The sequence below is a fragment of the Gambusia affinis genome, linkage group LG18 (genome assembly GCF_019740435.1).
Source record: "Gambusia affinis linkage group LG18, SWU_Gaff_1.0, whole genome shotgun sequence".
Lineage (NCBI taxonomy): Eukaryota > Metazoa > Chordata > Actinopteri > Cyprinodontiformes > Poeciliidae > Gambusia > Gambusia affinis.
Genome location: NC_057885.1, coordinates 10660637 through 10685306, shown reverse-complemented (window position 1 = coordinate 10685306; position 24670 = coordinate 10660637). Strand labels below are relative to the sequence as shown.

Genomic DNA, 24670 nt, shown 5'->3' with positions numbered 1-24670 from the left:
ACTATGAATGATCGTAGATAAATAGTACATGAACAACTTTCAGTTCTTTTAATCTAGTTTATTTACATAATGCTGTAGAAATGGTTTGTTCTCCTGGATCAATTAATCTTCTTAAAATACGTTTGGTTGAACTGTTCAACAAAAACCACAGCATCATCATTTGAAATGATAAGGAAAGCAGGACAACCAAAATCAATGAAACCAGAATTCAGTCATATTTAGCAGCTACACAAAAACAGCTAACATTAGAATTAGTTTCTCTGTGAGTAAATATAAAAATGTTCTTTCTGTGGCAAATTAAACCTTACTTTAAAATAAACATGGGTTCTTTCATTTCCAGTGTTGTTTTTTTGTTTGACTCCTCTTCCCTGGGCTACGAGGTTTTTCCCATTCCTGGGTCTTCGATGAATCTGACGGGTAAACATCGTTGCTACAAGTCTTTTTAGTAACTATCAGGCCATTTCTTTGTGTTGATGCCACAGCTGGATCCTCCCCGTAATAAAACACATCTGTGGTTCCTCCAAACTCGACTCTTCCTTTTGTAGGGCTGTGATAATAAAGATCTTTGTTTGTCTTAAAGTTACCCAGTTTGTCTCTGGACTCATTCACTCGTCTATCTCTAATAGGAGAGGTGGAGCTTTGAAACATCCAGTCTGAGGATTTATCTGTGTTATTATAACATATTTGCTCATTTGAGTCCTTTGCTTCAGTGTCTGCTGGTAGCCACATGAATCCCTGTGTTTTTCTTTGTGTTGTTCTTTGGTTTAATTGTTCATTCCTTCCTCTGGAAGAGTTTGAATGTTTCTTCTTGAACTCAACATCTCTGGTTAGATCACCGTTCAAATGCCGCATTTCTTCTCCTCTATGGCTTTCAGTTTTCAGGAGATCTTCAAAAACAAGATCATCTCTTGGTTCTGCCTCATTGCATCTGTCTTCAGTTTCAGGTGACAGAACAAAACGTTCTCCCACAGAGCTCCCATCAGTCTCCTCGGGCCGTCCGCTCACTTTGAACAGAAACAGGAAGAGTTATTAATAAAAACAAACAGCAGAGGGCGTCTTATTCCAATAAAAAAAAACAAGCTTTGGTAGGATTAGGTAACATAATCTTATCATATGCTGTAGTTTCTGCATGTGGCCTATTTAAACAATAGAAACAAAGAGAAGTGAAACATCTCAAAATGCTCTGTTATCCATCTACATGTGTGCAGGAGAATAGTTGTTCTCATACCAGCGAGTTTAGATTAAGATTATCCCAGAAGAGCCTTTTATTTAAACATGTATATTTTTCACAGTTGTTCTTTGATTTCAATATTTACATAAAACAACACTACATTGCCAAAAGTGCATGCTTGTTGTTTCCACACACACATAAACTTGAGTGGGATCTAATTGTTAATCTATAGATATTAATATGATGTCAGTCCATCCTTTGCAGCCATCACCATTTTATCTCTACTGGAAAAGCTTTCTATCATTTATTTTTCCCGTCTTGCAGAAGAACATTTATGAGATCAGACTCTGATGTTGGACGTGAATGTCTTGCTCACAGCCTCAGCTCTATTAAATCGACCACAGTGCTCTGTCAGGTTGAAGCCAGGACTCTGTGCAGGTGAGTCAAGTTGTTTCAGACCAAACCTGCTCAACCATTTTGATTCTTTTTATCTGTTAAAGAGTCATGTTGAACAAGATTGGAAACGTCTCTAACCTGTTCCTACTAACTTGGAAGCAAGAAATTACCCAAACGTTCCTATTATAATAAAGCCTTAAAATTTTATCCCAGCTCATGAAGAAGAGCAACACACCATAAACATCTCTCCACTAAATTTACACCTTATAAAATATCCAATTCTTTGAATATTTTATAAGGATTTTATTAAGTAAACTGATTTACATTCAGCATAAACAGATTTAAAGGTTTCACTTGTAAAAACAGTTTTCAGTAATCAAGGAAAAGCTAAATGCAGACAAAACAGTGTCGTAATTGTCAGAAATATGTGAAACAAACATGTTCATAGGACCTTGTGCATCATTTCATATTGTTAAAGTGCAGTTGTCAAGGTTTGACCTACATCAAGGTTATTGTAGTTAACTAAAACTTTCAAAATAACAAAAATTGAGATTAAGGAAACAATACATACATATCCTTCATTTCAATGTTTATGAATCTATTTATTAGTCATTCAAACTGATGTTAAATTGATTCCCACACACAAACAAGCAGTTTACGCCAGCTATCAGAAAAAAAGTGTTACAGGCCCAGCCTTTCCCAAGGGGGCGGTAGAGAGCAACAGGGAAGGGTGAGAAGAAGAAGAAGAAGAGCTGGGCGCGTTAGCTTTTAGAGACGGAAGCTGTAGAGTTGTTGTTGTTGTTGTTGTTGTTCACCTTGCCAAGAAGAGGAATAAAATTCCACAAGCTTCCATCTTCCTCCTCCTTGTTTTGCCGCCAGCAGAGCAGAACGTATGAGCTTGTTACCAGCAAACGAGCCGAAATAGGCACCACCCAGTTGCATTCCTTCCTTTTGCTAGAATAGGTTTATTTATCTTTTTTTTATACCGGCTGTAAATATAAAGCTTGCCAACAATCCACATTTTATCTTTTCAAAGCGATATTTTCAACATATCATGAATACAGCATCTGCCTATGCGTAACTAAAACAGAAAGTGAAACTATTCCGACATTTTAGCTGGCTCGAATAGCAATGTGAGTTTAGAGAGCGTCAAAAAAACTGTGAAAGTCTTTACAAATAACTCTCAAGTGTTGAATCTCAGCTGAGGGTAAGTTCATGTTTCTCCTTTCAGACAAATCACCAGAAACATTAAAATATTATTGATGTTTTATTTTTATTTTTTTTGTGTGATTTTTGTGTTTTCCTTTCCTTTAAGAATCTTTCAAGTAACCAGTCAAATCAATTCAGGTAGTCAGGAATGTTTAGCGTCTGTTGCATAAAGTTTAGCACTCAGAAAACGTCTGTTTTTGACCTCTGCTGTATTCTGGAGAAAACAGCCCCGATAGCAAAATATGATTGAAAGAACGTTAGGCGGAAACATTGAATCCACGTCGAAGCCTGATATTGAAACGGAAGTGGTCGGTGACTCACATGTTGAATCAATGTCAGGGTTTAAACCATAACTGACACACTATATCAATGTTTATTCAACCATAATCTGAATGTGGGTCTACATGCACTTTTGAAGTTAGACCGTAGAAGTTAGAGCGTCATACCGTCAATAACTTTGTTATTAACAGCTATATGACATCCTGACTTAGCAGTTAACTAGTCAGACCATCGTCAAGGAATAGGGAGGCGTGTTTTGTAGTTGTTTGCAGCTGCTTCCAGTATACTTTGAAACCACAACAATGCATGTATATGTGAATTGGTTGCATTCCTCTTTTGCTAGAATTACACTAAATGTTTTTTTTATTTGTATTGTGCCTTACCTGAGTGAAACACCTTTAAATACTGTTATGGTTTTTACCGTGTAACTTTACAATTGGAAGCCCCTCCTCTTTATTTCTTGTTGTGCCCTTTAGACTCTCCCTTTCTGTCATGTTGTCTTGCGGGAGAGGACTTGGAGCGGGCAGCCCATAACCCAGTTGTTTTCTGTTTGTTGTTCTTGTCAGAAATAAGCCTAGAAACCAGCGATTCCAAAGAAATCCCAAGTCATGGCCTAACTTTTAAATAAAATCACCACAACACAGAAAGGATCCAGTTACATTTATCCATCTAGTTATCGTTAAAAACAATTTGACATATTTTTGTAGTATCTTGTCGCATATGCTGAACTGACAGCTCCTTTAAATGTCATAGATCTCTTAATTCGTATAATTTGTTTATTTATTCAGGTTGCTGAAAAGTATAAAGGATTATATTAGAAAAAAAAATAAACACAAATACTGAGCATGGAGTTTACTTTCTGTCTGATATCTGCTGCTGTAGGAGATCTGGAAACATCAGGATGGTTTACTGCGTTGTTAAGACATTAACGGGGAGGTCTTTCATGGTAGACCTCGGCAACACAGAGGAGATGCAGAGAGTAACCGTGGGTCAGCTGAAGACAAAGATATTTCAGACTGAGGGAAACCCAGGTAAACTCAGTGACTTTTCGGGCAGAACATCCCAACACTCATTTACCATACACACACACACACACACATACGTGCACGCGCATATCTGCATGTGTGAGACATTTAATTAAAACTCTCTATTTATGAAAGCAAAGCATAAAGCAGGGGGCTGGGAGTTTTTTGCACCAGACTATCAAAATGTTAATATTCCTCAAAGATTAATGTTTTAGAAAGTAACATGAGATTTTAACTTTTTGAGGGGAGTATCTATAGCTGCACAATTATTAGGTGGAATTAGGTAAAATTATTACAGATTAAAATAAAAAACATTTCCCCTTCTCTCTCAATTATTTTAATCTAAGTGAGAATTATAAACAAACAACTCAAAACTTCGTAAAAAAATATTTTGAAAAAAAAAAAATAGTAACCAATTTAGACACCCTTCTTTTGAAACACAGCAATAAACCAGCTTCCTAATTTGTTGACGATTATCTCTTGGTGCAGCCTCCCAGACGCTGTTCATAGAGGTGGACTGTTTTCTTCCACTAAATCTTCTGTATGAACTGCCTACAAGTTCTCAAGTAGGTTCAGGTTAGGTGAAGAAAAGACCATCAGTTTTTTTGTCTTTAAAAAACTGATGATAGCCACACAGAGAGTACTTCAGTACCTGTGATGGAGATTTGTCCTACATAGAAATAGTTTGTTTTTTTAAACATGCAACTCTTCCTGTACCACTGCTTGAAGAAAGTGTCCTCTAAAATAGGCAGCAGGTTTGGGAGTTGATTTTGAGTCTATCTTTAACCCAAAAAAGTCCAACCAGATCATCTTCAGAAATACCAGAACAACTACCTCTACCTTGCTGGCTTCTGACTGGAAGTGGAGCTGTGTGCCAGTTAGTGATCCACCCAGGAAGGATACCTTGGTCCATCCATCAGGTCCATCTAGAGTCACTTTCATCTCATCAGTCCATAAAACATTTGTAAAATCTGTGTTTGGATATTTCTCTGCCCAGTCTTGATGTTTCAGCTGTGTGCCTTGTTAAGTGATGGTCAGGTTTCAGCCTTCCTTACCTTGGCCATGTCTCTGAGCTCTCAACACGCTACCCATAAATCCATCCTATCTTGTAGTAATGTGCATGTACTGTAGCACATACAGTAGCACACAGTATGTGCTACTATGTGCTACAGTACGTCAGCTACATCACAGTAGCACATACTGTTACTGTGACATAGCAGCATGTGCTACATCACATACTGCTAGCTCAGCAGATTTCTTATCAATACATCCTACTTCTGGAAGTTTCGTTTCATCTGTTTTAATTTGTCCAAGATTACGCTAAGCTTTATTTAATTTATTTTATAGCTGGCTTTCATTAAGCTACTGTATTACTTCATTGTTTTATGTTACATGACAGGCATCTTATAAGCATATTTATGGCTGTAGTTTGCCATCTGCAATGTCCTTACTATACTGTATACTGTAAACAAGAATTGATGTGAACCACGTTAATCAGGACAAAATACTTTGCATGTGGACTATTTCATCCCTATAAACTTAAAATATTTTCGTTTAATGACTCTTTTTTTTTAATTTTTTTATTAACCCGTGCTAAATAGAGCATGTTGGCAGACATAATGTTGGCAGTCAAACCTCTTTCACAGAAGAGCAGAAGAGGATTGTGGTTGATTTTTAGACCTTTGCTGAGGAAGAAACGGTGTGGAGTTTCTGACTGCATACAGAATTCTAGTTCACATCTCAAAATCGGAATCGGCAGGCGAGGCTGTTTAAAGAAAGAACCTGACATGGTTAAGGTAAGGAAGGTTGAAACCAGACCACCACTGAACACGATGCATCAGCAGAAGCGTCTAGACTGGGCCAAGAAATATCTGGGGATAAGATAGCTTCACATGCAAGTATTGGCCAATCACCAGTCTCCCAAAATGAAGATAATCAGCGCAGCATTCTATGGAGCTAAAACTGTCCCATAATTCACAAATGCACAGCAAGAGATTCACAAATAGCCCATTTATTAAAATAAGACATTTGTGGATTGAGACGTCAGAAGATTCTCAAAAGCCACTTCTATATCTTGTAAGTCAAGATATTCAAATGTGAATCCTGTGCTGTGCATTTGTGAATTATGAGACAGTTTTCCTGGCAGCTTCACGCTGGTTCTCCCTGGAAGCTGACATGCATCTTTTTTTCTTGACACGTTTCTTGTTGACTATCTGCAACAAAACATTGGTTCTTTGATCACGCCTCAATATCTGAACAATTTCAAGACTGCTGCACCTCTGACAGTTGGTCATTTTTGACTATTAAGAGTAAATTAAATCTCTTTTTTTGTCTAAAAAAAACAAAGCTGCCTATTAGTTACACATGCCCAGATATAGATTGATGACCTCTTTATGTCACACTCTCCCTCACTATATACATACATATCTCTTGCTATGCTTAAATTCATTAAGCATTTAACTTGGAGTTACAAAATATCACTAAAGACGATAATTTGGTCAAAATATTTACTGGCCTACTAATTGTGTATATTACATATAATAGTTATGTTGTTTACCAATGTTTATTTTGGTGTATTTGCATGATATTAACTATGATTCTAAGTGTGTTTGTTTGTTGTGTGTGCAGAAGACCAGCAACGATTGCTGTTTGGCGGCAAAGAGTTGGAGGACACAAACCGGCTGTGTGAATATGGAATCCAACACGAGTCCATAATAACGTTGGTTTTAAGACTGAGAGGTGGTGGACTGCCTCAGACTGACTCAGATGATGAACTGAGTGATAAGGAGGGTGAAACTCGAAGAAGTAGAGAAAAGTTGGCTGATTTTCGCTGTTGTTTATTGTGATGTATTTTTAGTTATTTTAATAAAATTATGTGTAACCCAAGTTAAAATAGCCCTCACTAAATATAAGCCTTTTCATAAAAATAGCTATAAAAATGCATGAATAAGAAATAAATAAATAGGTCTTAAAATAGTTTAAAAAATAATAATAATTATAGACATTATAAATGCTGTATTTTATGTTATGATATTTTGTTTGGTTTGAAACTGTGTGAAACAGATATATTTTGTCAGCAGGTAAAACGGTCACGTCTGAGGAAAACTCTTATTCTGAAGGGTCGCATTAATGTGTAGCCCATGTGACTAGCTCCAGCCAACCGGGTTGCTACGTTTTCTGGCGCTAGAAGAAGAAGCAGAGTGGAAGATTTAAAGATGGTATTGTTATATATACAGATGGATCTAAAGATCCAAATAGTGGTAGAACAGGAGCAGCTGTGAATATCCCACACCATAAAGTCATGGTTAACAGGAGAACAACAGATCATCAAGTATATATCACTTATTAGTTCAGTTGCATAATAAGAAATGTTCTGTTCGATTTATCTGGATTCCTGCTCATGTAGGTATAGAAGGGAATGAAGAAGTAGATATATTAGCTAAACAGGCCTTGAAATCAGATATTATTACGGTAATTTAAATATTCCATTAAGCAAAGCCAAGGGTAAATCTATTATTCAAAATAAAATCCTTAAGGTTTGGCAGGACCAATGGGATAATCATGACACTGGTAGAGATTTATATAAAATTCAAAAGACTGTGGGGGTTATGAGTTGTATGAATGGAAGGCGGAAAGAAGAGGCTGTTCTATCTTGACTTAGAATTGGTCACACTGGACTTAATAGTTCTCTTTTCAGAATAGGGAAACATAAAACAGGGACTTGTAATTATTGTAATCAGATAGAAACAGTGGAAGATGTTTTATTAAAATGCAATAAGTATTCAGAGGAACGTCGGTGGTTAAAGTTGATACTAAATAGAGAGAAAATAGGATTTTCTATGATAAATCTTTTAGGAAGTAAATCAATTTCTGTTAGAAATCGATTGATTAGATTTTTAAAAAATACTGGGTTATTTAATCGTATCTAAAGTATGTAGGTATGTGTCTATGCAAGTGTATACAGACTCATATATATATATATATATGCAAGTGTGTATGGATGTGAATTTGCACATTCGTGCATACCATTGAGGCGTGTATTGAATTCCCTCTGAGATTATTGATGACCACACTCCAGTCTGGTAGGTGGCGGTAAATGCACCTTAAGTTGGTTGCCATTCTCCAATAAAAAACAAAACAAGAAGAAGAACGAAGAAACTAAAAGAGTTGTGCTGTGAAAGAGGAAAAGATAAGAGAAAATCGCTGATTATAAAGTTTACGTGCTATCTGGAAACTTTTCCCCATTTTTGGAGGATGAGCTTTCTGCATTTTTTAACTGACTGCGTTCAGTCAAGTCAAGACCTCTCGAGTTACTCTGCATTGTCTTTTTGACGATATAACCATGTCGTTCGGGAGTATTATATGTTACAGAACCGGACTTGGTGAGTTTAAAAGTGTTATTTTATTTTCTGTGAAGGATGTTATTTGTAAGATCATTTTATTTTGTTGAAACGGAAAGCTAAAGTAAATCAAAATCAAATAAAACTTTAGTTGTATAGCGCATTTCAGCAGCAAGGCAGAAGATAGGGTGGGCGGGTCCAAACCCCCTTCCCGCCCCCCGGGATTTACAACTGTGCTTATACCGAAACTGAAGGATTCCAGGTGGAGGCTTTGGGAAAGGGAAGTGGCTTGCACACTGATCAGATCTTCTGGAAAAGATCTTGAAGCGTTGGTCAAGAGGCAGACGTCTTCCTCTGTGTCCTGCTGTCGGTTCCTGCTCAGGAGGCTAAAGCTCCCTTTTCTCAGCTTTGTTCCGATCCAGTCTGTTCCAACACTTGATGTCTTAACGGCATGTGATTATTTCATCGTTCTGTCACATTGGTGCACATTTTGTGTTGTTTAAGATCATTGCCAAAATCACAACTCATTTAGCTACAACCTCTTTCATTGACTAATCATTAGCTTCTCTTATTTAATACTCATTTATAAAATTATGACAATTGTAGCAGTAGATTTATCGTAATCATAGTTTCATTTAATGCTGGTGTTCTTCTGAAAAAAAAAAAAGAAAAAGAAAAAAAACAGGAATCATCTATTGTTCTAGATATTTGTAATCAAAATTATAGTTGTTGATTTTTGCAATAGAAAATGTTAATACGTGTCTTTTCCATGGGGCCTTACTCAAATACTCAGAGAGTTTATACTTTATCCTTAAATTACTTCATACGTGGAAATAAAGAAGACGTAACAATCTTTATATACCTGCTGTTTTTGTGAACTAACTCATGTCTTCTTTTTTACACCCTGTAGTTCCTCTTTCATGTTTGTACCTGCACATTCTTGCAACATCTGACTGTTTTATTCTGTTCGATTACCTCATGAACATAACGTCTTATGATTAGATGCAAAAAGAAAAAGGATAAAAGTAAGGTTTGCATAAGACAAAACATACAAATATGAATTCAAGTTTTATTCTAACGTTTATTCTAAATGTTTCTATGTCTTATTAATTTTAACGGCTGATTTCTAAAAGCCTACTCAAGGACTAATTTGGTTCTACAAACTACGTTTTAAACAGGACACTGGTTTCTATTAAATGTGACAGTTGTTTATCTTGTTGCTGCTCAAGTAAATTTAAGTAGCATGCAGGCCTTCCTACTTTAATCTCCACTATTTCACTACTAAGCTACAGTCTAAGGAATGGAAATAACAGGATGATTTCAAGTTTTTTCAATACTTAATTACAAACTGTCTGCTAAATGTTGTGGTTCACGTTCAAGTTATTCCAAGCCTGCAATCTTTTTGCAGAGTAAAGACAGTTTTAAGGGTTTCAACACGATGAATATTTATTATTGAACCTTGTGATGACCTCTGAACTCTGAATTCTTTAAAGGAAATAAGCTGATTAACCTTCAACAGCTTGGTAGGTCAGGTCACAAACATATTTTCTGTCTTGAAAAAACAAGGTAGCATTGTAAGAAAGATGCTTGTTTTCATTGAAATCTGCAGACCCTCTGAAGCCACCTGGAAGCGAGCTGGAAAAAAAAAAGTGTCCTTGTGTTCGAAAGGTCAAGATCCAAAGGTTAAAACAACAGAAAATCTACACTGTCCAAACACGAAAGGGAACAAAAACATTAGCTGCAGCTCCTTACAATGACAAAACACTACCAAACAGGTGGACAGCTGGGTAACTTTCTGTAGACATAATAGGCAAATTGTTATATGGCAACATGCTTAAACATATATAATAATCATTTTGCTTTCAGTGTTCATGAAGGGTTTTACAATGTAGGAAAAAAAATATTTGCAGCTGTCCAGAGTGGATGATATTGAAATGATGTGGCTTCTTTGGATCTGTTGATGGAAATATGAGGTCCAGATGATCTTTAGTTGCCTGGTTGTTGGTCGGATATTTCAAACTGTTGCTCAAAATCGATTTTTAATTCCAAACTGTTGCGTTTTTTGTCATTATCTTTTTCCTCAAATAAACGTATCGGACAGAAAGGGAGTCTTTTCATCTGGGTCTGTGAAAGCCAAATTGATACAGTAACGGTGGACATGTGATGTATTCCAAGGTCAGCCAGCAGAGCGGAGTCGTCTTTCAACAATTTTTCTTTAAAGTGTAGTTCGTGAATACATACTCCGTAATCTACAAAGAATAACAAAGAGTAAATGTTACATGAGCAGTAAAACAGGTCAGAACACATTACAGCTTAAATAGTCAAAAATCAAACTTGCTAGTTTTTCCTTTACTACTGTCTCTACAGTAAACTATCTTACTTAAGCAAAAAAATTTAACGGCACAGGATGGAAACAGTTCTGGTCTATCTTCTGAAAATTTTAGAGCATTTGTTGTTAAAGTGACATCTGGTGGGGAGAACTGCGATCAGATGTTCTGATCACATCTGATTTTAACATGGATGTGTTGTTTCTTTGTCTGTGCAACCTGGAGGTATTTATTCCAAACCTTGGTTCTATTCACTCATTCATTCAACCTTAAAAAGTAAGGAGATTGTTAGTTGTACGTAAAAATATTTATTGCCCAATTATACAGTGTAAGACACAAACTCAACTGGAATACAGATACAGTTGATACAAAGAGTTAGCATAGCTACCAATGATGACAGATAAACATTTTTCCTGTAATGTTGTTTCTCCACCAATAGCACATTTAGCAGTGAGTGAATGAGTTGATTGACAGCACTAAGACCCTCCTCCTGATTCTGATTGGTTGTTTTGGTCGGAACGTTACATTACTTTAGCCAGTAATAGCAGCTCAGGGAGGAAGTGGAGGAGATTGATCTTTTCGCAGATTATCTGTCTTGTAACAAACTGTTACGACATGGTGACAGCTATAACAAGTATGGAGAAAACTTATTTTCTATTAAAGTTATATACTGCAGCTTGCATAAATGTAACTACATAGCATTTTTTTGATACGTCTGAATTGCTTTATGTATATTTTGCGCATTGCTTTGGACTGTTTGGACATTTCAGTAATCTAAAACTAATAGAAAAAATTTAAGAAGCCTACTTGCATACTGTATGTGGACTGTTGGATGTAAAATTCATGAGCACTAAATATTGTGCTAGTTATCAGTATTGAACCAAGGAAAGCAAGACAATTGCAAACCTTTAAAATTGGGTCAAATAGATTAAAAAAAGACTCAAAAAATTGTAACAGCAGCTGCGTGGGGGGCCCCAACCTAATTTTTTGTCATGGGGCCCAAGTTTCCTGGCAGCGCCCCTGCACTCAGCACATCTTAAATATGACTCAGTGCGTGTAAACAGGAAAGATAAATAGAGCAAGGACACAAAGTATTGATAAAAGGTTTTTGTCTTAGTAAGCTAAATTTGAATAATCAACTATTTTTTACTATCTTTTATCTCTTTGTATCCCATTTTCATTAAAGAGGACTTTTTTTATTTGGGAGTGTTGCTGTGCACACTCCACTTTTTCAAGGAAGCCTGTGGTTCCTCTTTCACGGCTTTGCAGCACTCTCTCTACCTGGCTATGATTTCTTATGATTAAATACAAAAGAAATGGAATAAAGCAAACTTGCCTAAGACAAATCGTATAAGCACAACATTACTGAAGTTTTATTCTGCTGTCGGTTCTAGACCAACCAACAGTAGATGATTTGTATGATTAACTTTAAAGGTAACTTCATGTGTTACTACTCCTGCTACACTAAAATCTACAGTATAGGAATGATGTGATGACCTTGGTGTATGTTGACAAAGGTCAAATGTTTAACATGAGCAATTTCCAGAGTATTTTTGATATTATTTTTTTCCAAGCCAGTCTGAACGATATACTATCGCATTAGACAAAAATTAATAAAGAGAAGTCAGTTTTCTTTTGCAACTTCATTAGCACTGGACTGGCTTGATTCTACATTAACTCATTAACCCAACAAAACACAACTGAAAGTAAATTTGCTTACCAGGGTATTTGGGTCTAAACTTGTCCCTTATCTTCTCCTTGAGCTCCTTCAAAGTCATACTTCCCATCTGCTCCTCGCTGTCACACAACTCAACAAACATCTCCTCGTCATCATCTATAACAACAACCCCAACAGCCATTTCTATGTTTCTCGTCTGCAGTTTAGTGAAGCTGAACAGAAGTAGCTGCAGACGGTGTGATTTATCTGGTGATGTGTTCCTTCTCTGTCGGTGTGGGTGGGTTTATATTCAGAAGGGGCGGTTCTTTCAGTTTTCTCTACAAACATTTCACGGTTAATCCAAGAGATGCTTCTCTTTTTTTGTTCTCTGTAATGTGTTTCCTGAATGCTATGGAGAATATCTGTCAACAAATGAACCTATTTCTCATGGTTAAAGTGATAAGTTTGATAAAAACTCATCAATAAGTTGCTCTATCATTGTTGTCTGTACTGAGGCTGCATTTTAACAAGAAACTGACACAAGCCACCTCCTCAGGTTTGTAAATTGGATGCATATAACTTTGTTGCACAGATTGACTAATTTCTGAATTATAATTCACTAGTTTTATAAAATAAAAATAACTTGGTACCCAAATAAAATACTGTCCACAGGTTGTATTACTGTTCCCTCCAAACCTGTGTCTTAGTTTTATTGTTTAAACTCGCATTTGTGAACATTCAGGATCTTACAGCCACTTTAATTTTTAAACAGGGAAGAAAGGAATAAGAATGGCATCTTAATGTAAAGAAATAAAAAATCTCCAGCAATTATTGGCTTATCAATTGCTGAAGATCGCCAGTCCGTCGCAGGGTAACACAGCAGAAAAACAATCATACACACATTCACACCTAAGGACAATTTGGAGAGACTTAACCTAACATATTAGTTGTTTTTTGTACTTTGAATCACTTTTTATTAATTTAACATACATATATTTTTTATATTAGAAGCTATGAGTTTACAATTTCCACATTTTTAAGACTTGTCAAGAAAACCCGAGATCATCCCACTTTGCTGGAAATTTTAGTTTAACAGTAACAATAAGTTACTTTTAAAAGAAATCACAGAAGTGACATCTAGGTCCAACAGTAGACTTAAACTTCAATAAAATCAATCTGGTTGTGTGTGTGTTGTTTTTAATCTCCTGCAAGCTTTGCTTTAATTCTACTTCTTTTTTCTATCTAACCATAAGAAATCATAGTCAGACAGAGAGACATGAAACAGGAAGTGCAGGTTTCCTGGAAAAAAAAGAAGTAGGTTTCCAGCCTGCAGATGTATAAGAATAGTTGAGATTATTTCTTATCTCAAAGCATGACAGTTTTAAAGAATGAAAGTCTAAACAACTGAGTAATTGAATAAGATTCAAAGTAAAAGGGGGGTTGAGCAACGACAGACTTAAACTTATTAAAAGTAGCTTTATGAATACTTGTGGTTTATGTATTGTAGTGATTGGCACACACAGCCCCTTCTCATCAGTACTTTCAAATAACACAAACGTACACCTGAAACCCGAGACGTGCAATACATTTCTCCTGTTAGTGCATTTTTAAATGGAAATATGTGGGGCCATGCCTGAACCTGTCTCCTGCATTGACAGGTTGTTATTCAGGACCTATGTGTTTATTTCCTTTCTTAAGTCAGAATGCAAGTTGCAGCAGGTACAAAATGTTAAACAGTGAAAGTCATGCTGTCACATCTCAAACTCTAAAGGTCGTCGTTCTGCGATGACTCCGGTTACAGCTCTCTGATCATCTCAGGACTAATCAGACTTAGTAAACTCAGGTTCTTGGCCCGGCTCTATAATCAGACTCAAACTCATGGAAAATCTGAAAGAATTAATTAGTTTTAACAATGAGTGTTTACCAGCTTAAATTGAGAAGTATTAACAGATACTACAAGTATTACAAGTACTCTGACTGATAAACTGCAATCTAAACAGAAGACAGGAAAATAGTTTAGCAGTAAAACAAAACTGAACTAGCCTGGCCCATCGACTACTTGCACCGTTCAGCTCGATTAAAACCTCACTTCACAGAGAGTCTGGAATTTCTCCCATTTACTTTGATTCCCATCCATTTTCTATACACCCTTCTTCCCTAATGGGGTCTGGAGGGTTGCTGGTGTCAATCTCCAGCTACGTTCTGGGCGAGAGGCAGGGTTCACCCTGGACAGGTTGCCAGTCTGTCGCAGGGCAACACAGAGACATACAGGACACACAACCATTCACACACACACTCACACCTAGGGACAATTTAGAGAGACCAATTAACCTGACAGTCATGTTTTTGGACTGTGGGAGGAAGCCGGAGAACCCGGAGAGAACCCACCATGCACAGGGAGAACATGCAAACTCCATGCAGAAAGACCCTGGGCTGGGAATCGAACCCAGGACCTTCTTGCTGCAAGGCAACAGCTCTACCAACTACGCCACTGTGCATTAAAGAAACACTACAAGTCTGTAGCGTTTTATAGTCCTGATGTCTTAACCTCAAGTTTATTCAACGATTTATTTTATAGGGCATTGACCAAAGAGAAGTGATAAAAATCGCATTTGGTTTTATCATGAGAGTTAGTGGTTCATTGAAATATAAAGTGTTTTCATGTCTCTTGATTAGAAAAGACAATTTGTCAACATACAACCAGAAAAACTTTATCTAAACACCTTTAGTTCTCTCCTCTGATCCTACAAGCATAACTTTAAATTGGGTCTTCATTCTCAAATCAACATCTGAAGGAGTTGTGATGTTTTTACCTGGGAACTTGTCTTGAAACCTAAGAAGTGATCTCAATTGAAAGTGAAGAGTTGCCTGACATTTGTCCCGTAACCGTTGGTGTAAATGTTCATGACAGAACTTGTCGTCTGCATTGACAAGGTGTGATTCAAGACCTACACGTTTATTTACTTTACTTTCTTCTTCTCAGTGTGCAGGTTGAAGCAGGTAGGAGTGTTTAAAGCGTGGGATCTGAGGGAAAGCATGTTCCATGCAGAGTATAGAAAAGCTACAGCCAATAGACATATGGTTCAAACATAAGTAACAAGAAAACAGAGAAAGAAATGTGTCCTTTTTGACACTCATAATGTGGCAAAGGAAATATCAGTGAAATACAAGACATTAACCAGAACAAATAATTAATAGTTTAATGCAGATTTCTGTTTTAACAGCTCAATCACCTCCTGAGTGAATATCAACTTCAGAGAAAATAGTTAATAATTTAAACAGTAAATCTGAGAGACAGAGTGCCCTCAGAAACTGACAACACTAAATGAAATGTTTCAAACATTACTTTAAAATAAACACAGGTTCTTTCATTTCCAGTGTTTTATTGTTTGATTCCTCTTGCCTGGGTTACGAGGTTTTTCCCTTTCCAGGATCTTAGGTCTCAAGCTGCCGTCTGTTGTACCAAGTCTCTCTTTTCCCTGATAGCTTTTTGATATTGTCCTAAAATGTTGCAAACCACTGGATCCAGTTTCTGCTCTGACAAACTGTGAGGCTCCTATATGTGATGAATCTGACGGGTAAACATCGTTGCTACAAGTCTTTTTAGTAACTATCAGGCCATTTCTTTGTGTTGATGCCACAGCTGGATCCTCCCCGTAATAAAACACATCTGTGGTTCCTCCAAACTCGACTCTTCCTTTTGTAGGGCTGTGATAATAAAGATCTTTGTTTGTCTTAAAGTTACCCAGTTTGTCTCTGGACTCATTCACTCGTCTATCTTTAACAAGAGAGGTGGAGCTCTGGTGAAACATCCAGTCTGAGGATTTATCTGTGTTATTATAACATATTTGTTCCTTTGAATCCTTTGCTTCAGTGTCTGCTGGTAGCCACATGAATCCCTGTGTTTTTCTTTGTGTTGTTCTTTGGTTTAATTGTTCATTCCTTCCTCTGGAAGAGTTTGAATGTTTCTTCTTGAACTCAACATCTCTGGTTAGATCACCGTTCAAATGTCGCATTTCTTCTCCTCTATGGCTTTCAGTTTTCAGGAGATCTTCAAAAACAAGATCATCTCTTGGTTCTGCCTCATTGCATCTGTCTTCAGTTTCAGGTGACAGAACAAAACGTTCTCCCACAGAGCTCCCATCAGTCTCCTCGGGCCGTCCGCTCACTTTGAACAGGAACAGGAAGAGTTACAGTATTAATAAAAACAAACAGCAGAGGGCGTCTTATTCCAATAAAAAAACAAGCTTTGGTAGGATTAGGTAACACAAGCTTTTCATATGCTGTAGTTTCTGCATGTGGCCTATATAAACAATAGAAACAAAGAGAAGTGAAACATCTCAAAATGCTCTGTTATCCCTCTACATGTGTGCAGGAGAATAGTTGTTCTCATACCAGCGAGTTTAGATTAAGATTATCCCAGAAGAGCCTGCATTCTTTAGAGTGGCCAGGAGAGGGAGACCTCCCACTTGATTTCTCAAACAGCATGTTTTCAATATCATCAATACTATTGAGATTTAATATAAAAGAGATTCAAATCATGCCCAATAATCCCGACTCTGGGACAAACAGGTTTATAAAAATATTTTAGTTTTGATTTTAAAGATAAATTCCTCATAGCAGGAATTTTATCGAGACCTTAAAAAAGTATAAAAGCAATCAGTAAATTCTGACCACCAGATCTAGAACAGTGATGATAAAATGGTATTAATCATTGATGCAGTGCAATGACTTCACATTTTCAAGAGCAGTAAAAGGGAAATCTAGAACCTTAAAGAGTATCGGGGGTTAAATAATTGGAAACTTACTCATTTTGTACATCAGGAGATAAGCTGTCGATGATCTGTTTCAATGGATCGAAGTGAAAGAAAAACAAAAACAGAAATCAGAACAAGGACAAATTCTCACAGAAAATATCAGTCGATGACATCAGAAAATATCCATCATTGTTGTGTTAAAGTTATTTTACCTTATTTGGTTTTGTCCAGATGTAACGTACTCTTCATTGATCTGCAGGATTTTAAACAAGTTATTTAACCCTCACGTTGTTAAAAAATTTAACGATTTATGAACAAAAAACCAGACTTACACATTTAACAGTGTTGTCATTGAAGCAGTACCAGTTTCCAGTTTCAAAGGACTTGATGTCTGCAGTGTAATGGCCTCCCATTAGATCACCGAAGTGATGAACCACAGCGTAGAGGTCGTACCTGCAGCTCTGGAGAGTTAAAAACACATCAAGTTAAAAATAAAAAGAAGCTAAAGCTGATCTCATATATGTTGATAAACACCTTGATTTCTAAAGTCTGGGCCACATCAACTCTGCAGTTCAGCTTGACGTAACGGTTCTGCTGGTAGTCGAAGGAGAACCTCTTCAGCAGCAGCGTCAGAACATCTGGACAGTGGATCATCTCGTACTCCTGGGTTGTAGCATCAAAACAGCTGCATGTAGAGGAGACAGCTGCCACTTGCGATGAAAACATTAAATAAAACTAAACCCGACTCACAGCGTCGGCGTCGTGCTTTTGGTTGCAGTGGCTGCAGAACATCTGGTTGTCTCTGCAGACTCTTTGTGCCTTAAAGAAACTCCTCCAACCTTTCAGCTGGAAACAGAGAAGACTGGTTAATCCTGCAGATTATTTTTGCTCCAGAATGTGAGGAAAACATGAACTGTAATAAAAAATAATATAGTACCAAACTGTAGCTTCTAGACTTTGAGTCTCTTATTGACAGCGGTAGAACCCAGAAGAAGTTTTTTGAATCGTTTGTCTTCTTGCAGTTTAAACACGTGGTTTTATGATTCAGCTCGGCTCTGAATATCTAAACAGGAGAAAGAAGTTACTGTTGTTTCAGTGACACTTTAAAAATTAAAGAAGAAACTGTGATGACGGATTCTACTTCAAGATACAAAACTATCAAATGCTAAAAACCTTCCACTTTTTATGTTAATAAAGAAAAATAAGAAGGTGAAAGAAAAATCTCACAAAGTCCATAAAAATAATTTACAGTTAAACAGATTCAGTAAAAATAATAGGATGGATCTTGCATTTTTGATAATAAATATAAATATTTTATATTTTCTACCTCAGAGGCGTTTGGATTGGTACGACAGAGGATCTTCTCAAAATACTCAGCAGCGTCACGTTGTTCAAAAACTAAAAGCGCAAAAAGAAAAGTTTAAATGTTTCTCAGGACTCCAGAAAGTTCACTTCTGAGTCCAAACTCACCATTTTTGATGCCCAGTTTTTTTGTGATGTTGTGTGTTTTGGCCATGCCTCCCTCTAAAGTATAGAAAAGCTCCCCCAGGTAGAAATCAAAAGTTGCTGCTGGACTTTTACTCCAATTTCTACAATTGGGAGAGAAGCAAAGAGAGAATATTATCATTCAACTGTTCTGACTTTGAATCGACATGTTTATTCTTCACTTGTCATCCATGTTATAGTTCCTAACCTTTCGCTTATGACTTTGTAAACATCATATGGTTCATACATTCATTTTTCTAGCCCATCCCTGTGATGATAAGTGACATTTATTATAAAAACAGCCACAATCTGCTTCCTTTAAACAGAGTGTGGATCTGAAGAGCACAGGGCCTGATGTAAACACTAAATACATAATTATCATCAGTATGAGAACCTGTGAAGGGTTTTGATTTAATTTCTTTTAAAATATTAGACTGCGGTCCCAAACCTTTTCACCGCTTCCCTAAACTCTTCGGTCATGAAGAGGACCTGCAGGACGCTGTTCAGGTAGCAGGTCAGCCCAGGACTGCTCAGGCCCTGGTAATCTACAAACACAGCAGAAACAAAAACACTTTCACAAAATTATAACACAAACTCAATCTGAATGGTTTACTGAGCCTCACCCACCTGAGATGGACAAGTCATCGAGTTTCTCTCTGAATTTCATTACAGCGTAATGATTTATGCCTCCGTATTTTGAATCGAGGTTTGGACATCGTGGCATTTGACTGGTTTTTTATTGGGGGTTTTTTCACATACAATGATTCATCCTACCAAGACAAAAAGGTAAAGCAGATTTTAGTATAAAACAGTTTCAGAGATTTTTAAAAAATAATTTAGAAAACCAATAAAAGATATGGCACAGAATCTCATGGTTTTCCCTCTTTAAGGAAAATAACATGCAACGTGATGCTACAGCTCCAATACTCCGTAGCTGGTTACCAGGTTCAACAATACTGAAAATGGACAAACACTTCAATTTGAGGTTCATCAGAGTAATAATTTAGGCGAGGTACAGGAAACTTACAGGAGTAATTTTATGGATGACCTTTTATTTTTACTTGAGTAAAAATATGTTAAACAGTGTCACTCTACCAACCTCTGCCCAAAAGTTTAGCTTTATAATTAACTTTTTTAAAAGTGCATGACGTTGTTTTTTATATGTATTTGGAAGCAATGAAGGTTGTGGAAAAACAAGAATGTGCAAAAAATGCTCATTTTAACTTTTAGATAATTGTTTCTTATAAATTGATTTTCAAAAGTCGGCCTTTTAAAAATAACGATCAGTCGACCAGTAGGCTAACCACTGTATGCAGTATCCCGCCTAAATGATAACAACAGCGTCATAAAATACGATTTATGCCCTCATATTACAACGACGGTGAAATATTTGATATATTTTTAGCGTAAATTAACTCGTTATGAATGTCAGCACAGATTGGAGGTCAGTGAAAGCAGCTGTTGTGTTTTGGGGATGTTGTTGAAACCCACGCAGCTTCTCCTCCGTTATTCCAACAAATTAACTTTATGCACAAATATAAACCAGAAAAATTATAAAACACTTTATCACAAAGCGAATGGAGCAAACTACACCTTACTGCTGCGATAACAGCGGAGATAACTGTAAGTGTGTAAAGTGAAGGGAGGTAACAAATACGAAGATACTCACCGAGCGGCCAGACTGTCGCTGCTTTCTTTCACTTTCGCTATCAGTCCGAACAGGAAGAAAGAGGAGAACTAAGCCGAAACCAACAGAACCATCTGCTGCTGGACAGACTTTTAAAAACTTCACCGAAAACCTGAAAATCTGGGTAAAATATTTCTCCAGAACTACGCTTTTAAGGGTCGCTGATCTACTTCCGGGTTTTAACAGACTTAAAGGGGACGTTGTTAGAACTACAAACTGGGCACAAAGTAAGTAAAACATAAATATCTATACATTGCTGTAAATGGAGAGGTTCTACTCCTTGTTTTGATTTTTTTTTTTCTTAACCAATTTAAACTGTATTAAATCTCACTGAAACATTTGAAATCTGTTTCTGCAAGGAAAGTAGCTGCCAGTATCTCTACTTTTCTTTTGTTTTAAAATCCCGCTCTATTGTTATTCATTTGCCTTACTGTTTTATGTGCTCGTCTTTAGTCTTAGCCCCTTTTTTTTGTTTTTGTTTAATTTTTCTACCCATGTTGCAATGTTCTTGTACCTCATCGAGTCTTTGTATGCAGTTTGTTCAATTAAAAAAAAGTAAGTAAAAGACACAACGCATTATAGTTGTTGATAAATTAAATTTATGCACAGCATCGTATAAACCTAAACTATAACTGCTCATCACTGAACAAATCTATGTAAATATGTATTTTATTAGCAGCTACCTTCAAATAAGAGCTTTATTTTGGTGTTTTTAAGGGTGTTTTCTCATTTCTTCAAATCTTTAACCACTTCTGTTAATGACTTTTTTTTTTTTTTTTTTTACCAAATTAACCCAAATTATGTGCCTGTTTAGGAAGCTCTGTCTATAACTCAATGTCAGTGTGGAGGAGCAGGTATTTTCCTGAGTGAATCATTTTTATTGTTTGTTTTATTGTTTACAGTTAGTCAGCTCAGGAAGTTTCATAGTTTAGATATCAGTAAGGAAGTCAAAACTAATCACACCAGCGTAAAAGACTCTCTATTTTCTTGTGCAGTTTATTTGAATCAAACTGTCCCCTTTAGAATATAGCTACTCAGATTTAAAACAAATACAAAATACTGTTTTATTTTGATTTCTAATGGTAAATGATCACAGTTTCACAACCAAAGCCACTTTTTCTAGCTGTTTAAAATCATATCAGCTTTGTGTGAGTTCTGAAAGTCATTGAGTCAATGTAAGGAGTTTATAGACCATTTTAAACACATAAAGTCTTATGGGTGTTAAAACACAGACATTGATGACCTTTGCTTTTATCATATGGATGTTGAAAACACAAGTTTTCAATATCCATATGATATTGTGTTTATAAAACACATCCAGAGGCTTAAACACTAACAAAAATACATTTTAAACATGTGAAGTGCTGCTAAAATGACTCCTTAAATGGATTTTCCCCAATTTTCCATCTCAGGGTTATTGGGACCATGTATCTCTTGTCCATCCCTCACCAAATCAGTCATAACATTATGACCACTGGGGTGTCTTAAAACCTTGAAGAAGTCCATTTTGTGCAAATCAACTGTAAAAGTAACAAATCTGTCTGGAGCTCTAAGTCAGTCTGTTTTCTATTTATTATGTGCAAGAGGATGAATTATGTGTGATTTTTTTTTTCCTCGTAGGATCAACATGAGCATTCCGGAGCAGGACTCACCGGAAAAGAAATACGACCCACTTGATAAAACTCTGAAGTTCGTGAACAGGGGAGATGACTTGGATCCAGTGTGTAAGAAATGTCTTTCTTTTTCTGTGACTCGGCAATAAAACAAGATGGCTCACAAAACAAGCTCAAGGCAAACTGAGCCGCAGCTTACGGCCAAAAACCCAACAGAGTCACCTGTTTTCCATTGGTGTTATATGAAAGAGCCTCATTTTCTATTTAAATTAGTAACAACCGTCACCGTAGATCTGATGTACGACTTTTTAATCTCCACAGCTTCTGATTTTAATTCTCTCAGAGCTGAGATGTCCTGCGGCCATGCGGTCACTCCTGATTCCCTGACCCGGTGGTGTCGCAGCCAGCTGGACGAGGTACGTTAAAGACTCTTCATGCAAACTTTAAAAACTATCTAGACTGAAACAAACCAAAGCATAAGGCAACAATAGATGACAGGCTTCAAGAGCACTGGGGCACCAAAAGCCAAATCAAAGATATGATCAAGACAGTTATATGTTATATGTTAGAAATAAAATAATAATAATATACTCCCCATAATTCTGAATATCTTAATCAGATTATTGGGTTAAAAAATTGATTTGATGTCCAGTTCTCAAATAATGACAAGCATTAGCAAAAAAAAAAAAAAAAGTAAATTTAGGTTTATGGGTTGAATCAATAGTATACTGTTATATAACGCAGTAATAAGCATCATAAATCTGACTTGGTTTTGCTGAAACTTCTCATTTTAAACAGAAACGTTGACCTGCAGGTATCTGGAACCGAAGGTTTCGTTCACATAAATCAGAAAAGTTACGTCAGCTGTTGAAGTAAGAACAAGTTTAAAGGACGTCTGAAAACATTGTGAGAATGTAGAAACTATTGACAAGCTGTAGTAGATACACAGTTTACAGATACTCAACATTTAAAGACTGAAAAATATTTGATAGTTTCTCTCAACTCCCAACAGAGATTTCACACCATACATTTTTCAAGTAAAACATTTTAGTTTAATATATCTTTAAATTTGTAGCTTTTAGTTTCAGTGTTTTATTTCCACCTGTACCTGCAGATAAAGTTTGTAATATTTAATACCTAAAAAGATGCTGTAAGTCAATCAGTCACAGTCAAAGTTCAGTTAAATAAAAGCAACAAAATTATTGGTGGCTTCAAACCTGTTTCACCTCAGATCTGGGATATTACTGCGTCTGGTTTTTAATAAAGTTTTGTCCTGTTGTTCCAAATTAACCGTGTTTTATTTTTTTTATTTTTTTTTAAGGGTAATCATAAATTCAGATGTTCTGCGGTGGTGGAGGGAACCAAGCAGTGCAACAAGCTGTGGTCGTACCAGGAGGTGCGCAGACTGGCTGACCTGAGCGTTGATGAAATGGAGTATTTTGAGCAGAAGATGGCCTCCCTGTCCGTCTCAGAGTACTGCGAGGTTCAGTCGGTGAGTCGTCAAACGATCCACATATTTTATTTAAACTAAATAAAACACTAAAACTTAGCGGCTGAACCTTTCTCCTTGCATCAGTGTCCAAAATGTAAAACCACCGTGGAGAGGAAGGATCTGTCCAACCTGTGTGTCCAGTGTGTCATTTGCACCGCGGACCAGAAGAAGACCTACCAGTTCTGCTGGCAGTGTCAGAAGGAGTGGAAAGGCTCGGCGCCTCGGTCCGACCGCTGCAGCAACGACGGCTGCATCAACAGGGACCTGCAGCTCCTGCAGACCTGCAAGGACATCAGCCTGCCCGATGTGAAGGGGGTCACCAGCTGCCCCTCCGTCCGGGCCTGTCCCGTCTGCGGCATGAAGGTGGAGCACAACCGGATGTACTGTAAAAATGTCACCTGTCCTCGCTGTCGCTTGACGTTCTGCTTCGTTTGCCTGAAACCAAAGAGCGAGTGCTGCAAGAGCAGCTCGCCGTACAGGATCTGTCCCGGCGGCGTGGCGCCGCGGCAGACCCGCATCCCCGTGTGGAAGAAGTGATGGAGGACGGTTCGTCTGGTGGACAGTTTCACCAGAAACATACTGGAGGATTTCTGGAGTTTAGGATGTCTTAAAAAGGATTTCATGTACAGAAAATGTTTGTGTCATTCGTGAATATTGCAGCTGTAAAACTAATACTAAAGTTTAAAAAAAAAAAAAAGTTAAAGTTAAAAAAAAAAAAAAAAAAGTTAAAAAAGTTAAAGTTAAAGTTGTTCTAATACTAAAGTTTACAACATGTAAGTCACATTTAAAAGTTTATATAAGGAATTGTTGAAAACGTTTTGAGCATTAAAGGGAGATTTCTTATTTGATATGATACGATTTTCTTTCTATTGCTTGGCTACATGTAAAATATATTTAGTAATGCATTGTATTGATTTTGTTTGTAATCACTTTTCTAACATTTAAGGCTCAAATTATATTAATAGTTTTTTGCTGAGGATGTTGTAGTCATGTTTCTGTGATTCTTTTATTTAGCACCTTATGAAAGTAGCATTTTGTAGAGGAGCAACCAAGATAGACAAACATATTAAGACAGATGCTACCAACAGTGATTCCATCTTCATCTGTGAGTTATTGCTAATTTTATTTTGTAAAAAAATAAAGAAAAAAAAAGAGAGATATACTTGACTGCAGTCTTTTCTTCCCTGTAAATGTTTAAATATTATCATTTATCACTATCCTCTCAGGTTTAC

At 36.8% G+C, this 24670-nt stretch overlaps 2 protein-coding genes and 1 long non-coding RNA gene across 5 annotated transcripts; 2 read left to right on the top strand and 1 right to left on the bottom strand.

Annotated features, from left to right (window-relative positions):
* Positions 1-33: 33 nt before the first annotated feature.
* LOC122820070 (ubiquitin carboxyl-terminal hydrolase 47-like) lies at positions 34-20438 on the bottom strand. 2 transcript variants are annotated; one of them, XM_044097241.1, is made up of 13 exons: positions 20316-20438; positions 19274-19416; positions 19095-19191; positions 18632-18750; positions 18489-18559; positions 18099-18224; positions 17912-18007; positions 17696-17824; positions 17494-17622; positions 17374-17414; positions 17213-17247; positions 15976-16572; positions 34-410 (listed from the first exon to the last, which is right to left on the bottom strand). In XM_044097241.1, exons 2-13 carry the CDS (start codon positions 19368-19370, stop codon positions 331-333), a joined length of 1617 nt encoding a protein of 538 aa, XP_043953176.1. In that variant the 5' UTR covers positions 19371-19416; positions 20316-20438; the 3' UTR covers positions 34-330. The 2 variants fall into 2 exon arrangements, with proteins under 2 accessions (XP_043953176.1, XP_043953175.1); XM_044097240.1 differs by lacking the exon at positions 34-410 and having other exon boundaries at positions 15591-16572.
* LOC122820072 lies at positions 2282-7974 on the top strand. The gene is made up of 3 exons (XR_006368723.1): positions 2282-2774; positions 3938-4086; positions 6709-7974. It is a non-coding gene; the product is annotated as an uncharacterized LOC122820072 (long non-coding RNA).
* LOC122820071 (uncharacterized protein DDB_G0292642-like) lies at positions 20094-24596 on the top strand. 2 transcript variants are annotated; one of them, XM_044097244.1, is made up of 6 exons: positions 20430-20560; positions 21954-22057; positions 22268-22362; positions 23268-23438; positions 23523-23801; positions 23886-24596. In XM_044097244.1, the coding sequence occupies exons 2-6, from the start codon at positions 21961-21963 to the stop codon at positions 23973-23975; spliced, it is 732 nt and encodes a 243-aa protein (XP_043953179.1). In that variant the 5' UTR covers positions 20430-20560; positions 21954-21960; the 3' UTR covers positions 23976-24596. The 2 variants fall into 2 exon arrangements, with proteins under 2 accessions (XP_043953177.1, XP_043953179.1); XM_044097242.1 differs by having other exon boundaries at positions 20094-20560; positions 23523-24596.
* Positions 24597-24670: the final 74 nt, after the last annotated feature.

Bases quoted from the DNA above. Each gene is read 5' to 3' on its own strand.
- LOC122820070 (XM_044097240.1), bottom strand. From the start codon at position 19,370: ATGCCACGATGTCCAAACCTCGATTCAAAATACGGAGGCATAAATCAT. The intron at 17,248-17,373 runs GTAAAATAACTT...CCATTGAAACAG, and splicing joins TCTGGACAAAACCAAATAAG to ATCATCGACAGCTTATCTCC. The intron at 16,573-17,212 runs GTAAGTTTCCAA...TCCTGTTCAAAG, and splicing joins TCTCCTGATGTACAAAATGA to TGAGCGGACGGCCCGAGGAG.
- LOC122820071 (XM_044097242.1), top strand. From the start codon at position 21,961: ATGAGCATTCCGGAGCAGGACTCACCGGAAAAGAAATACGACCCACTT. The intron at 22,363-23,267 runs GTACGTTAAAGA...TTTTTTTTTAAG, and splicing joins GTCGCAGCCAGCTGGACGAG to GGTAATCATAAATTCAGATG. The intron at 23,439-23,522 runs GTGAGTCGTCAA...TCCTTGCATCAG, and splicing joins AGTACTGCGAGGTTCAGTCG to TGTCCAAAATGTAAAACCAC.